The sequence below is a fragment of the Pygoscelis adeliae genome, unplaced genomic scaffold (assembly GCF_000699105.1).
Source record: "Pygoscelis adeliae isolate BGI_AS28 unplaced genomic scaffold, ASM69910v1 Scaffold155, whole genome shotgun sequence".
Lineage (NCBI taxonomy): Eukaryota > Metazoa > Chordata > Aves > Sphenisciformes > Spheniscidae > Pygoscelis > Pygoscelis adeliae.
Window position 1 is genome coordinate 4,096,933 of NW_008824932.1, and position 14,568 is coordinate 4,111,500.

At 41.8% G+C, this 14,568-nt stretch overlaps 1 protein-coding gene across 2 annotated transcripts in view; it reads right to left on the minus strand.

Annotated features, from left to right (window-relative positions):
- The window catches only part of DOCK10 (dedicator of cytokinesis 10), a 140,464-nt gene that overhangs the window by 80,749 nt on the left and 45,147 nt on the right, over positions 1 to 14,568 (minus strand). For both annotated transcript variants that reach the window (XM_009325057.1, XM_009325059.1), the window contains exons 4-7: positions 5,715 to 5,797; positions 1,849 to 1,921; positions 1,404 to 1,541; positions 987 to 1,121 (exon numbers count right to left, since the gene is read on the minus strand). In XM_009325057.1, coding sequence (XP_009323332.1) covers positions 987 to 1,121; positions 1,404 to 1,541; positions 1,849 to 1,921; positions 5,715 to 5,797 — 429 coding nt within the window. The remainder of the gene's footprint in view (positions 1 to 986; positions 1,122 to 1,403; positions 1,542 to 1,848; positions 1,922 to 5,714; positions 5,798 to 14,568) is intronic.

Sequence of the window (14,568 nt, forward strand, 5' to 3'; positions counted from 1 at the left end):
GGTGCAGGAATGAGGTTCTGCAGGGAGCTGTCAGCAAATATTTGTTCCCAGAGTGAATTACTGGCTGATTATTTTTCTTGCTCCAAAGGGCCTGTTTAGGGGTGAAGGGGAGACTTCCCAACCAACAAAAGCTTCTGTTTACCAGGGGTCTTCCCTTGCATTACCTGAAAGGTTTCTTTCAAAGGAACCCTCAAATCAGTCTGCACTAGCACTGTTACCAATCTTTACTGGTTACGTAGTAAAGAATGAAGTACAGCTAAAAAAAAAAAAAAAAGGAATTTCCTTATTTAGTGACACATGGGGCTAGATCAACTACAGTAACATACTATTCAAGGTAACATCTTGTTTAGAATGGAAAAAAAGACAAAAAAGAAAAGAGAAATACATTAATAGAATTAGAGGAAAGGCAGAGCAAGGAGGGGGGGAAGTTAAGAACTCAATCTTAGGGGAACAAAAGGAAAAAAAGAGTTGGTGTCAGACATTTCTGGCTATTTATTTTTCTAAGCCGCAATAAATAATAAGTCTCTGTCCTATCTGCTGCCATTATGACTCTCTATCGCCTCCAGAAGTGATCATCTTCAAGGAGGCTCAGGATACAGGATTAATTTACCACTTGCCCAACAGCTGATGCTTTGTAACCTGAGTCTCTTTAACGCACAACAAGCAAGCATGCTCTTAGTGAGCATGAGGTAAAATCTGGCAGCTAAGAAAATAAATTTCAGTGAAAAGAAGCATTTTATGATGTTTTTTTCTCACGTGTGCCATAGGCAAAGAGCATATGCGTGATCTGCTACCATAATTAATCTGTGGGTTTTGTAACCTGTCAGTCTGAGCATTTGCACCAATTTAAAGAGCAAAACTAATGGTGTTTTCATTTCATAAAACTGCTAATGAGACCACTATTCCGTTAATGTATGTGTTCTTCTACTTGCCTTTTTAAATTTATCTGACACCCAAACAATATAGTGAAATAAATTGAAACTTACCTGTACGACTCCTGTACAAGAATCCAAGAAAATACATCCCTTTGGCTCCTTTGATATTTTTTCATCTTTATAAAAATTCATAATATATGAGTTATCCGACAACTGTGTCAGCTGGAAGTAGCGCTTTTTGAATGACTGAAGTGGGGAGGAAAAGGAAAAAAAAAAAAAAAAGACAATTGTTGTCCTGCAAATTATTTTCACTGATACTTTATTCACAGGTTTTAAATAATAGGCAACTCCTAACTGCACTTCAATCGCACTATTTTGCAGACAACTGCAATATTACTTGACTATCATTTAAAGCAACGTAATCAAACCTGAGATATAAACAAGCTAAATAACAATGGCAAACAAGCGTGCCTCTGTGGGGGATATAAATCCAAATGGAATAAAGAAAGAATAATGCTGTCCCCTTACCCGAACAGTAATGCTATTGTTTACAGTGCTGTTGAAATTCCCTTTATAAAGCCATCCAGACTTGTAAACTCCTGCTGCCAATCCTCCTCCTCCTCCACCACCACCACCACCTTTTGAAGATGAGAAGGATGTTGTATCCTGTATGAAAGACATGATTAATATTGCATGGGCTTGCTTTTTGAATTCTAGGATGAAAGAAAACCGTAATGTGTGAATATCTGCTTGACAACAAATAATCATCCTTTCATTCCTTTAAAATGTTATTAATAAGCCTGCTGTGCACACGATGACATGAGACAAAGCTGTTCCACTAACTTCAGTTATTCAAAATATGAAACATTTTATAGGCGATAACGAGCCTCCATTATCATTCTTTATTTGATATTAAAGCAATAAATAATTCTTCCCCAGGAGAAAAAACCCCACCAAAAACCAGAATACATACTTCATCCTTATCCACATCTTCATGATCGATTTCAAAGGAATGTGATGGCAGTTTCTCTGGTCTACATTCATTTCTGGGAGGGGAGGAAAAATGTCTTTAATTTTTTTTTTTTTTTTTAAATAATCGTGTACCTGCTATTTCATGGAGGCAACCGTCCTGAGCCCCCATGGCATCTTCAGTACACCTACTGCTGTAATCCTATTACCTCCTTTAAAAATCACTACAGTTTCAAAATACAGCTTTTTTCTTAAGCCCCATATATCTTTCAACACTATGAAGCCGCAACAGTTGAGAACCAAGCGCACACAGAACACAGGAGTGTTTTATTCTCTGTTTTAGTTTGTTCCGGTTTTGGTGTTTATTTAATGTAAACAGCTGATCAATATTTTGAATAAAAGGAACATCTGCAATCTATTGAGATCTTTGACATCTGTAAAAGCTTTACTATTCAGAATATTTGTGATGGAAATCCATTGTAGGTTTTCGAATGCAACCAAGGGCAGCTGTTAAAAATTCCTACACAAATACTCCCTCCCACCCAAAAGAACCCCAAACCAAAAATCTCAAGCCAAATCCCACCTTTTACAAAAAAACACCATTCAAGCCTTCGCATTTTTAGACAAAAACCCTATTGGCTTATTCATTATTCAGAGCTAAAAGTGCACCGCAGTACTCTTGGGGTGACGTGTAGGCAGACTGACCGATGCTCTCTGGCCACACGTGGACAGATAACACCGCTGCACACATTTGCCGGAGGATCCGTACCAGTAACAGGACAAGTTAGTCAGCTACTGAGAAAAAAAAACAAACCAAAACCCCAACCCTAAGGCCCTTGACGCTACTGGGGAGGGGAAGGAGGAGTCAGAAGACTGCTGGATTAGCCGGGTGCTGACCCCTCACCATACGACACAGCAACTCTGCCCCGCTCTGCCGCTCGACGGTCGGAGAGTGAGCCTGCCCCGTTAAACCACAGCCCTTCCACAAGCCTGGGTACATGGCAAGTTTCTTAGAAAGAAGGAAATCCTTCTGTCCTCTCAGCAGAGCTATAAAAGAGACAGAAAAGGACAGACCACTACTACTTCAGGTATCGGATCTCACTGACCACCCATGAAACACTCATCCACTTAGACCTCTGTGTCATTCTCCATAGAATTTTTCCTCTCCTTGGATGGGAACCCTTTTGGGCATGCTCCTCATCATTCTAGGGCAGGCAGATAAAGCGTGGTAAGAACATGATCCTGTTTGGCAGACCCTCTTTTTCTCTGCCTACTGCCTCTTCAGACCCAAGATGCAGAATTCCAAGGGACCAGACCTGAAATATCTAACAAACGTTCCAGATTTTCTATAAACGACAGCAACAACTTTGCTAATGACTATTTCTGTTCCCAGACACACTGTCACCACAGCACACGCTACGCAACCCCTGTTCTTCCTCCACCCTTCCACTTGCTCAAGAAGCAAGAACACACCAGCCCAAAGCATTAAAAAAATGGTGTAAAAAGAGGTAGTGGGAGCTCACAGAGAGGAATTTAAGGGGTAGAAAGACCTGAGAAAAACCTCAAAGGAGGAACACACTCAGACAAAAACTAAAGCAAGCGCTAAACATTTTGGTCATGTTGTTGTGCACGTGTTGAGCTCTTCCCCGGTGCCACAGCACTACTTCAGTGGAATTCCACCATGGACACGCTGTCCTCGCTGCCCACCCCAGGTGGTCGGCATCTCATTGCGGCTGCTTTCCATCAGAAAGGGTCAGTATTCAGAAAGAGTAACTTCGATATCTGATAAAAACCTGCCACACCATGAAGCCGCTACTTGACACGGTGTATGAGTGCGCGGAACAGCACAGCATGGCCTCACGTACAAACAAGTATGAAGTCCTCCAGCGTTGCTGAAGGCTGCTGAGTCCCAGTTTGTGTGTTTCGAAACGGGAAAGCCCACGGGAAGGTTCCGCACGCCCTCAGTGAATGGAAGTACTTAAGCCACAGTTAGATCTGGTATTGTAAATGATGTTCCTTTCTCATGACGCAAAACTAAACGCTTAACACTCATCCAATCTTCCCCAATACAACAATTTCCTATAAAAGAATTGATACAACAATATGCTCAGATTTCTGATTGCGTGATAGCAGTTTTGCACAAACGAAACAAAAAACTGTGGAAACTGGGCATCCAGAGCTATCAACAGCGAGATACAATACAACGACAAGGACGTATCAAGCCACTTTATTTTTAATGAGGAGATTTAGCCTAAAACACTGAACTTCATAACATGCATGTGCAAATCAAGGTCCATTGACGTTGAAGAGGCTGGAAACGGTACGAAATGAGGTGGACTCCAGACCAGCTCTGTTTAAGGTATGTTAAGTCTAAAAGCCATGGCAACTTTCAGCAAACAAAATAGAGACATTCCTGATATACCTTTGCTTCTGAAACATCAAAAATTGCTGCTGAAACATCAACCAGTGTTGCATCCAAACCATTCCTGAGTGCTAGGTTCTGATACAAGACAAAACAAGATCACTTCTTTTGTTATAATCCTCTATGCAAGCGGGGGAAAAAGATGTGAGACACCATAACGTCTCTGGAGCACCAACTCATGAAAGCAAATCCTATTAAGCACCATATTAAAATAACCTTCACAGACGAGGATGTATGTAATCAGCTAGAATGTACTTTTGTGCAGAGTAATGCAACCACGTCTGTCAAATGCATATTTCATAAGAGTGAAGAGCTTAAGGTCAAATGGAAGGCTGCTGTGCTGCAAATATTTTTCTTGAGCACTAAATGCATTAATTTTCTAAAACAATCAGTACGCTGGGTACTTAAGAAAAGGTATGTTTATAATCTCTTATTAGCAAAACTGCTCTTAATGGCTTTTTGTACTACCATATTCACTGTTCATCAAAATACCAACATACAAGAGAGAATGCAGATCTGAGGGAAGCCTTGCAGGGCAAAACCCTCCGAACACAGCATCTAAAGGGACCAGAAGAATCAGTTTATCGATTCCTGCAACAATATGTTTCGTTAGTACCAGTTTCCACTCAACGCAAGGCTGGAGCACCCACTCCTGTGTTGTATGCACGTCATAACCTTTTTCATCCAGTATCATGGACTTTAATGCCGCGAATTCCAGGAAAGGAGGCAGTAACACAGCTTGTTTGGGCATTCAGTGATTTCATTAACTACTCCCTAAAACAGTCCTCAGGGCAGAGGATACAAACCTGCCAGAAACAGGAGCATGGGTAGAAACTCACGCATGAAGGAAGGAGCACCAAATTCTTTATTTCTTTCCACTCAGGTCAAGGAACTTGTTCCTTCTCCTCCCAGCACCTTTACACAGATTTTAATGTACTGCCTCCAAGCACAGAAGGGGTGCCCGCTTACCCAGACACCTGCACATGTCCGCAGCCTTGTACCACCAGCGCTACACCGGCGCATGCTGTTGCACCCAGTTCTTCTGTACGGTGCAGCTATAAAGCACTAAGTGAAATCCTACTCCTCTATTACACAGGGTAACCAAAAGGAGAATTAATCCCAGTTAAAGGTGAGTGACATTTATGCATTATTAAGGAAAACAAAAAGGCAGCTTTCCTGTATCAACTGTGCTTTGGATATGCAAATACGCTTCTAAGGATTTGAATCAGCGCTAATAGAGTTTGTTGATACTAGTGAATTCTGCAGAGTCTTGAACTTTTGCTAAAGGACCTTTTCTTCCCCTTTTTAAAAATGCAAGGCACTATAAATACGGTAAAACAAGCAGAGCATATAAGACAAAGGAAAGTGCAAATATGGACAAAGCTCAGCCAAATGACACAAACCTAATGGGATAAAATGAAAAAAGAGGAACTTAAGCTAGATCTTACTGCGGTAAGTGTCGAAAGTCTTCTGAATACTGCTCATATTTGTAGTTCACAACATGCCACTGGGAACTGTAGTATTTACAAGCCTAAAGAGAAAAAACACAAACGATAGAATTACTACAACTCTGTAGACTCAAGAGGGCTAGAGAACTAAGAAAGATCTGAGGGAGTCCTTTGTGCTAGGGAACATATTCTTCTCTTTTATAGCTGGGTGCACAGTTCTTAAAGGAAAGTCAGAGTCGTATGTTTCCACATTTTGAAGCACAATTTCCCTTTTAAATCAAAAGCACTGAATCATACAAGATGGAGGAGAGGGCTGATAGCAGTTTAACACGCTTTACTGATTCTCATCTACTCTGTAGGAAGCATCATTAAATTATATCACTACTGCCTCAAAAGACACTACCTAGTTTAGGCCTGACTTTCTCCATGGACATTAATTATACATTTTTTTGTTTGCATCCTATTTCATTACCTAAGCCTTCCATTGTAAATACATTTGCCCTACTTCTTTTATTCCCCCTTGTTGCAGCACAAGCCCTCTACTTCTTGTTCTGCCCTTAAGGATTGATCTTTAACCTCTTAACCACATTCAGGAATATAGTAATAGGACTGTCATTTCTCACCAGAGTCTCATTTTCCCTTCCACACTGCATTTGCTCAGCCATCTCATCATCTCCTTGTAGATTTTATTTTCTAAAAAACTTCTTGCTGGTTTTGCATTCATCTTTTGAAACTGTTCTTAATATATAACTGTTCCCTTAAATAAGGGAACCAGACCTGAACAAAGACTGTACCAGAAGGCTTTGCTATGCCTTTCTATTCAAATAGACCAGAATAACTGTGCGATTCACTCAAACCGCTGAACTTTTATCAGTGCAATTAAACACAACGTGACATTTTTAAAGGCAACGAGATGCATGAAATATGTACCGTTATTGATAAAGTACACATCTACAAGAAGAAAAATGACGCAGTGTCAGGATTTCCAGTGATTCTTGCTACAGAGTGTAAAATGCAAACCGATACTTGTACAGTATGCTGAAGAACTTACCCCAGTCTTGTATTATTTTCTCCCCACACTCCACCTGAACATTTGCACCAGCCCACACGAGACGGACAGGCAGAAAGAGAGGGATCAAGCCTAAAACCTAACACTAGAAGCTGCTGCCCACAACCATAGGGAAAAGGAGGCATGTCAGGAAGGAAAATGGTGGAGATCTACAGTAGAGAAAGAAGCAGCAGCACTGATAGGAATCTGAGGTGGGAACAGGAAAAAAATCACCGAAAGGCATGGGAAGGATGAGACTCCGGGAGACAAAGAGAATGGAATAAAGGATAGATCAAAAATATTTAAATACCAAAAGCTACGCAGAGAAAGTGGAAGAAAAGGCAACAAAGGGACAGGATAAATTAGTACTCCGACGACCGGGAGTATTCCCTCCCCTGCCAGCCTCTTCTGAAGCTCCCATGGGAGTCGTTGCTTGCACAGCGGTCTCTGCCTTGGAGGGACAGAGAGGGGATTACCAGGCTGCTGGAGCAAGAACCGAGATGGGATGAAAACTTAAAGGTGGTGCTTTCTAAATTACTCAGCACTGGCTTAACAAATCTCCTTTTTAAATCTTGTGTAAAACATGCAGAGTATGTAGCCACAAATTAATTTAGGAAGTCATCTTGGGTGCGGTCACAGTCTTCTGTGACAGCTTTATTTGTCTTAGAGTATGGAAAAGGCGGCAAGGAAGCGGATGCACATCTATAGGCAGTTCTTTCCCACCCTGACAGTGAACTGAGCAGCTCAGCACAACCAAAGGCAGTCTGCAGTAAACACATTCCACGTGGATCTAGCATCTACTTTCTGGTCTGACATAAACCCTCGTTATCTTACAGGATGCAGAATGAAGTGTGACCATCAGATAATATAAAATAATCACATATTCTCCGAGAACGAACACAACGCTATAGCATTATAACTGACCAACTCTGCACCTTGCAGGGTCAGGTCCAAAGCCTACCCCTGACAACCATGTTCCTACACCACTCCAACGTGGTTTGCACTTTGCCTTTGAATAGAGAAAAAACAACAACAACCAAAAAACAACCTTTCTGTTTTGTGAATCTTCATAAAATGACTTGGTCACTCTTGTATTTGTATGATATGTTTTAGTTAAAACTATTTGATAGTCACCTGGGCTATAAGAATACTCTTACAAGAGCAGCATAGACTCTGTTCTACACGGGCCATGAAAAGCTCCTTCATCGACCGTTGTGAGGATGAGCACAGACCCTCCAATTCACACTTCACTCGCTTTTTACTTGGCAAACGTAAACCAACTGAACCTTCTACAGAAAGGACCACTTTTTCCCTGTGGTACTTTCATTACTAAGTATTCTACTTAACAGATGCAATTAAGGCCCACGGAGAATTCTCAACGCGAGCTTTTATTGCAAACGTTATAGGCTGATGTGTTCAAAAAACCAGTTGTGAATAACATATAAAGCAGGCCACAGTATTTTAGCTTATAACTATAAAGGTTTATTGTGCTCATCCAAGAAAAAGCTAATCAAAATAAAAATCAAAGGGGACAAGCAGCACATTCAAGTATCATTCAGTAAACTCACAAAAGGCAAGCCAATTCAGTGCAACAGCTAATGCTGTTCTTGAACTAGCCTGTTGCGGCTATCCATTGTGAACTAGATCTTGTTTAAAAAACAAAAAAAAAAAGTTACAGCATTTTCTCTTCAGAAAATCCCAACTAAAAATTAAATACTTCTGCTGACTGTACCGACCTTTAATGATTTTTTTTTTTAATTGGAAATTATTATTGGGAAATTGAATTTTAGCAATGAGGAAATATACCCCTGAACCTGACTGGAGGAGCAAGAAAAACCTTTCTAGTGGCAGAGATTTCATCAAGAGGCCAGAACTGGATCCTGCTGTTCCTGGCAAAGAGCGGAGGCACCAGTGCAAGGGCTGTTGAGCTCAAGTGGACTGTGGGGGAGGAAAAATATAGACGGAGAAATGGAAGCTTTGGGACGTGGGAGGGTTGGCACGCGTTTGCATGAACTTTCCTACTGTATTGTTGACTAGGCAGGCTGCACAGCCCATTCCCAAGGGCCCTATCAAATTCCGGTCATTTCTTTTCTTTTTTCTTGTTGCCCAGCTGGCCTAATTTTTCCTTAGAGAGGCAGACAATCCTGCAAGCTTTTTCCACCTGTAACTTCTTAGCTCTGGTTCTGGCGATGACAGCATGACGGCTACCACAGTGAAAGAGGCACTTAAAGATTTACCCTGCAAGGCAAATGAACCTTTTGGAGAAAAAAAAAACAATAAAGAGAACGGGAAGTGAGAGAAACATAAATGAAGCAAACACCTTGAGACATTTGAAAGCAACTCCCCTGCTTATATTCTTTCTAAGATAGCACTAGATATGTGGTCTTTGGAAATACAGATGCACATACGATAAAAGTCATTCGTGAAACAACTGGGCTTCTTGCAAAGAAACCGCATGCACAGAGCAATCCTGCCACCTCACTCACCCTTGAAGAGCGGCTATTTCTGAGGTGGAAAGCAGGAGATGTCAAACAGGGAAGGGCAAGCCCGTGCAAGAGCTTGGAAACAGAAAGCAAAGACCTTCCAGAGCTGGATGTGGCCACTGTGCTAAAGGGGAAGCTGCAGAGATGGCTCTGTGCTCTGCCTTGTGACCGGGGCCATGCGCGGCACTGCTCATGAAAGCCTTCCCAACCGCTTCTCCCTCCTGTGACCTCTGCTGCAACAACCAAAGGCAGCGTGCGGGGGATTTGGGAAGGTGGAAAGCGGTGTGATCACGCTGGCTTGAAATTCAGCCCTTCACCCCAGGCCTACCCCTGCTCCCTTACGCCCGCGACAAGCACGGCAGCATCACAGCTAGCTGCTAGCAACCTGGACCTTCATGCTGGGGCTCTCGAAGCTGTTTCCAAATTAACACAGTTCACACACATAGCGGAGTCCAGTGACACAGCAGTGTAACGAACCAAAACATTAAAACACATTAGTATTTTAAAGTATTAAACATTTTTAAAAAGTATTTACCTCTTGTGCTACCAAAAGACCCACTGTCCTTTAATAACCTACGTCATTGTCCTGACGCTACAGTTCTTTAAAGTATCGAAAGTACTTAGATTTTGAAGTTGGGGAAACCTATGCTGTGATGAGCAATAATAAAACTTTATTTGTGACATTTATCAACAGGAGTTCCCATTTGACTTTGAAATATGTAAGAGCAATGCAGCTTAGCCTGTAAATAAAAAAGCCTCAGAAATCAACTGTATGGACACACAACTACTTTCAGTAGTTATACAGAAGGCTGTGGCTCTTTTAACTTCATGATTAATAAAACTCACATTTAATAATCACTTACAGGTCCTGTAGACGCACCCTGAAAAATCTCAAATAAAAAATCCCCCAGATGAATGGCAAGGGCTCTAAAAACTTACTACAAGTGACAACTCCAACTGTTGTATCTAGAAAATCCACTTAGGAAAGTAGAAAAATCTAACAGGAAAGTTAAGAGGCATCCACATGAATACTGTACTATAGCAGACAAAATGCACTACATCATCCATCAAATGAAATTTCAATATTCTTACACTGTTATTTCATGTTGATGTAGCGCTTTTCAGCCAGCATGGTTCCTACTGCTCTAAGGATGAAGTGCGAGCAATTACACCCACAAATGAAAAGGAGCCAACACTGGGATGCAAGAAAGCTCAGTCTCAACAGCTCTCCTCAGCAAGCTCGTTTGTTCATTGTCCTCGTCTTTAAGAGTCATTTCCATAAGTTAAAACACCACAATTTGACATCAAATATAGAGTCACTAAAGAGGTTTAAGTAATGCTGCACGTGCAGAGTGCCGTTAGTACGCTCCGTTCTGGGTTTACCTCAGACTCCCTTACTCGACGCGCTGGCAGATTCCAGATGTCGCGCGCAGGACACCATCAGGTCACACATGCCATTAACAACTGGCCTCTGTTCCCAGGCTTTTTCCAACAGGTTGCTAAGATGACAACAGCCTAGATGTCTGTGAGTTGAAAGAAGCAATCGGCTCTACAATGGCTTTTAAAGCTACAAGCGTGCTCAAACGCAGCTCAGGAGTGCCAGCAGATTCCTGAAGGAGACAGGCTTGACTTGAACCTACGCAAGTTGGCCCTTTGATAATACTAACAAGCCCCAAATCAGCCCATCTGCATGATAGCAGGCAATCTACCTCCGCGACCAGCAAGAAGTGCACAGCAGAACGATGGTAACAATAGGATTTTAAGAACGCAACGTGAACTCCGCCACCTTTGCTAGAATACGGATGAGACCACCAGAGATGGCACTTGCAAGCTGATCCAAGGCTCAGCAAGTCGCCGAAGGAGCCCTTCCTCTAGCAGCCACCGCCGCTGGATCAGACTCCTGAAGCAAAAAGGATGGGTCAGGAGGTACTTGGTCTACCTGGGAGGGAGGGATGAGACAGCTTCTCAAAGGCCTCTCTGGGCTTGTTTTCCACAATTACACTGCGTAACCTAGGGAAGCTTCTGCAGCAAGCTGCTCTGTCCTCCTTCTGCCCCTGCACAGCTCCCGGCAGACCCCTCCTCATCCACGGGGCCAGCCCCTCTGCAAACATGCTTCCCAAAAACATATCCAAGGTAGCACCTACCATTTTTGGAGGGATTATCTGGCTGAAACTCATTTAAGAAAGGACAGTTGACAGCTCATATTTATTTACTTTCTGGATTTTTTCTTTCATATATACCTAAAATTTCATTCGTATAGATACACACAAATAGTATGCGCCTGTGTGTGTGTGCACGCACTCTTTCTGAAAATATTGACTTGATGCAAAGCAATACGGGATTAAATATGTTGCAATTAGATAGCTTAAGTTCCTCAAACCAAATACAACCTTGAATTCCAAAATGTGCTATCCCCTTATATTTCCGAATGAAATGTGGGAAAAATCCCAAGGATTGCCATGCGATCTGCATATTCAGGAATACAGAGTTGGGAAAGGTGATATTAGGAATGTTTTCACTGTCTAAAAGGAAGAATTTTATTTTGTTTCTTGTGGAGTGAATGTTTCTGTTTGCCAAAATTCTGGACCACAAGTACAATCCTGACTGGCATAAATACACCCAGTAGGCTCTGTGAGGAGTGAGAAAATTCAGAATTTGGGAGGAAGCAGCATGGTACAGTACAGAATTCAAGGAAGTCAGGAATACTTAGAAAAAATAAACACTGAAGACAATTTTGTTCTGGCTTTAAAAGTTTCTGGAAACGTCTCTTTTCTTGGAACCTAATTGAGTTACTCAAGCTCCTCCTGCCTAAGAAAAGTTAAGGTGGAAAAATCCACAAGAAAAATATAGTAAGATGACTACAAGTATAGGAATGATCGATTCACAAAGTATTACCTTTAGAATATACCTACTAATTAGTTACAAATTAATAAAGGGACTCAGATATTAATCAATTATAAAATGTAAAATATTTATTCTCTTTGCATCCTACAGAAAATATTTAGTTACCAAAGCACTATTTATTTATTCAGGTCACCTTAATTTCATTTTTTTAAATTTTCATTTTAGAGTTTCAGCAGAAAGGGGAAGGTTAGACATCTTATTTAAAGTAAATTCTTCTGCCTCGCGCATTACCATACCAGCTGAACATCACCAACAGTGAAAGTTTTTGGTTACTGAGTCATCTAAAAGCAGTATTAAGAGAACTGAATTAGACAACTAGAGGCACAAACCTTCCACTACAGGTGGACGGCATCAAATGCTATCCATACCGAAAGCTTTCCTCAGCAACATCAGCCTCATCTTTCCTCATCTGGCTTGTCAGCTCTTTTGCATCCATAAACTGATATTGCACAGGCAATCAAGTCATCCTGGCGTGCCGGTAAGTACTGTTCACGAGGACTTGAACAAAGGGAATCTGATCAAATCCCCAAGCTGTCGTATGTATGGATTTTGGTAAGGGCTGGGGAAAAACGGCTGATCTTTGAAGGACTCTAGCAATGAAAGAGCTAGAGGTGGAAGTAAAGCCTTCCTACTGTCACCAGTAGGAAACAAACACCCAGGAAGAGACAGACGGGGTTTTAAGGCATTATCACAGACTTCTGCCAACCCTTTTAAATGACCTAGCAGTACCTTACAGTCAAGACCATCTGAACACCACCAAATGCCCAGAAGGATGAGACAGAAGATCATGGACCTGAGCTCTTGAAATAGTTCCAGTACCATGTCCTCACACTGCGCCATATGAAGAAAATTAGTTTCACCTTCAACAGCAGACCCTTCATTTGTAGTTAACCGACTTGCTCCATGTCTTCGTGTCGCAACTTGCTAAACTACTGAGATAGTGTAATATACACTAATGATCAGAGATAGCCGTTACCGCTTATGGGGAACACCAAAATGGCTTCAGCGAGATGGAGCTGTACATTGCCTTTCTACAGCTTCCCCAACAGTCCCATCAGGAATCGGACATTTGATCCTGGGTTGTAACAAGTCCAGTTGACCAACAGATAGTCCAGTATGTACATGATGGATGCCTTCACTGTTCGTGATGTCATGGTATATTTGAAGAAAGAGAAGACTCCTTCACTGAGTAAAGTGTTGGCTTTTCCACAGCTCGAAAAAAGAAGTGAAGGTCACAAACTCCACTCCTGCACTTCTATCCAGAAGTGCTGAACACCAGCCCGGAACACAACAGACTGCTGCTGGGTCAGTACAGATTTGTGCAATTGCTGCAGTGGACTACAGCCATAGATATTCACGGCATCCCATGCTCAGTTTGACTTAATTTTGGACTAGAAACCATCCTCTTCCTGTAGCTTAATTTATTTTATATATAGCTTTTGGCTTTGTCGCAAAGTGGAACATATGCAATACTACTTTAAAAGAGGGACTTATCCTGCTACTATTCCATGCACAGGCTTAGTTCTGTAGTACTGGTTTTTTCCATTGCTTTGGTCCTCTCTCCCCCCTCCCCTTGGCTCACTGGTATTGCAGAGAAAGCTAATAGATGTGCTCAATATGTATTTTACCAGGTTGTCATTAGCATCCCCTTGGAGTACTCAGCTGTAATGATTCCCAGACACTGTGTACTATGTTCCATTTTAGACCCACCACTTTCTCTGTAAAGCCATGAGCACAGTGCTGGCCTTGCAACTCGTGGAACCTTAAAATAAAAAGCAGACCCCAAAGTGCTGAAAGGGCAGCGAGGCTTCTGGGAAGGTAGATAATTCCACACGCTATGTTCTCTTTTAACCCTACTGTCAGATTAAGAAAGATGGCAAAGTTCAGGCAATTTGAGCTGGCAGTAAGTTGTTATTGCTCTTTCTAGGCCTGCTGGAGAGAAATACGTCCAGCCTGTAAAATGTCATGTTGCATACAATTCAACAGCTATGCTTCTACCTAATCTTGGATTTTGTTTTTTCTATGCCCTGTGTTTGTCTGCAACTGACTTTTCCTCCACAAATTATCTTGCAGTTATGGTGCGTATGAAATAGCCCATACTCATTCAAACCAGGAAGCCAGGTGTGAAATATCCCAATCTGTGGAAAAAAAAGGCAGAGAACACACACATTATGGGCTAATTATAAGTGCTTGGAATTAAATCCCTTATAGAAGCTGTCTGAAAACTTGGGTTTCATAAATCAGTCTTGTTAATCATAGAATCAGAATCATTAAGGTTGGAAGAGACCTCTAAGATCATCGAGTCCAACCATCAACCCAACACCCCCATGCCCACTAAACCATGTCCCTAAGTGCCTCATCTACACGTCTTTTAAATACCTCCAGGGATGGTGACTCCACCACTTCCCTGGGCAGCCTG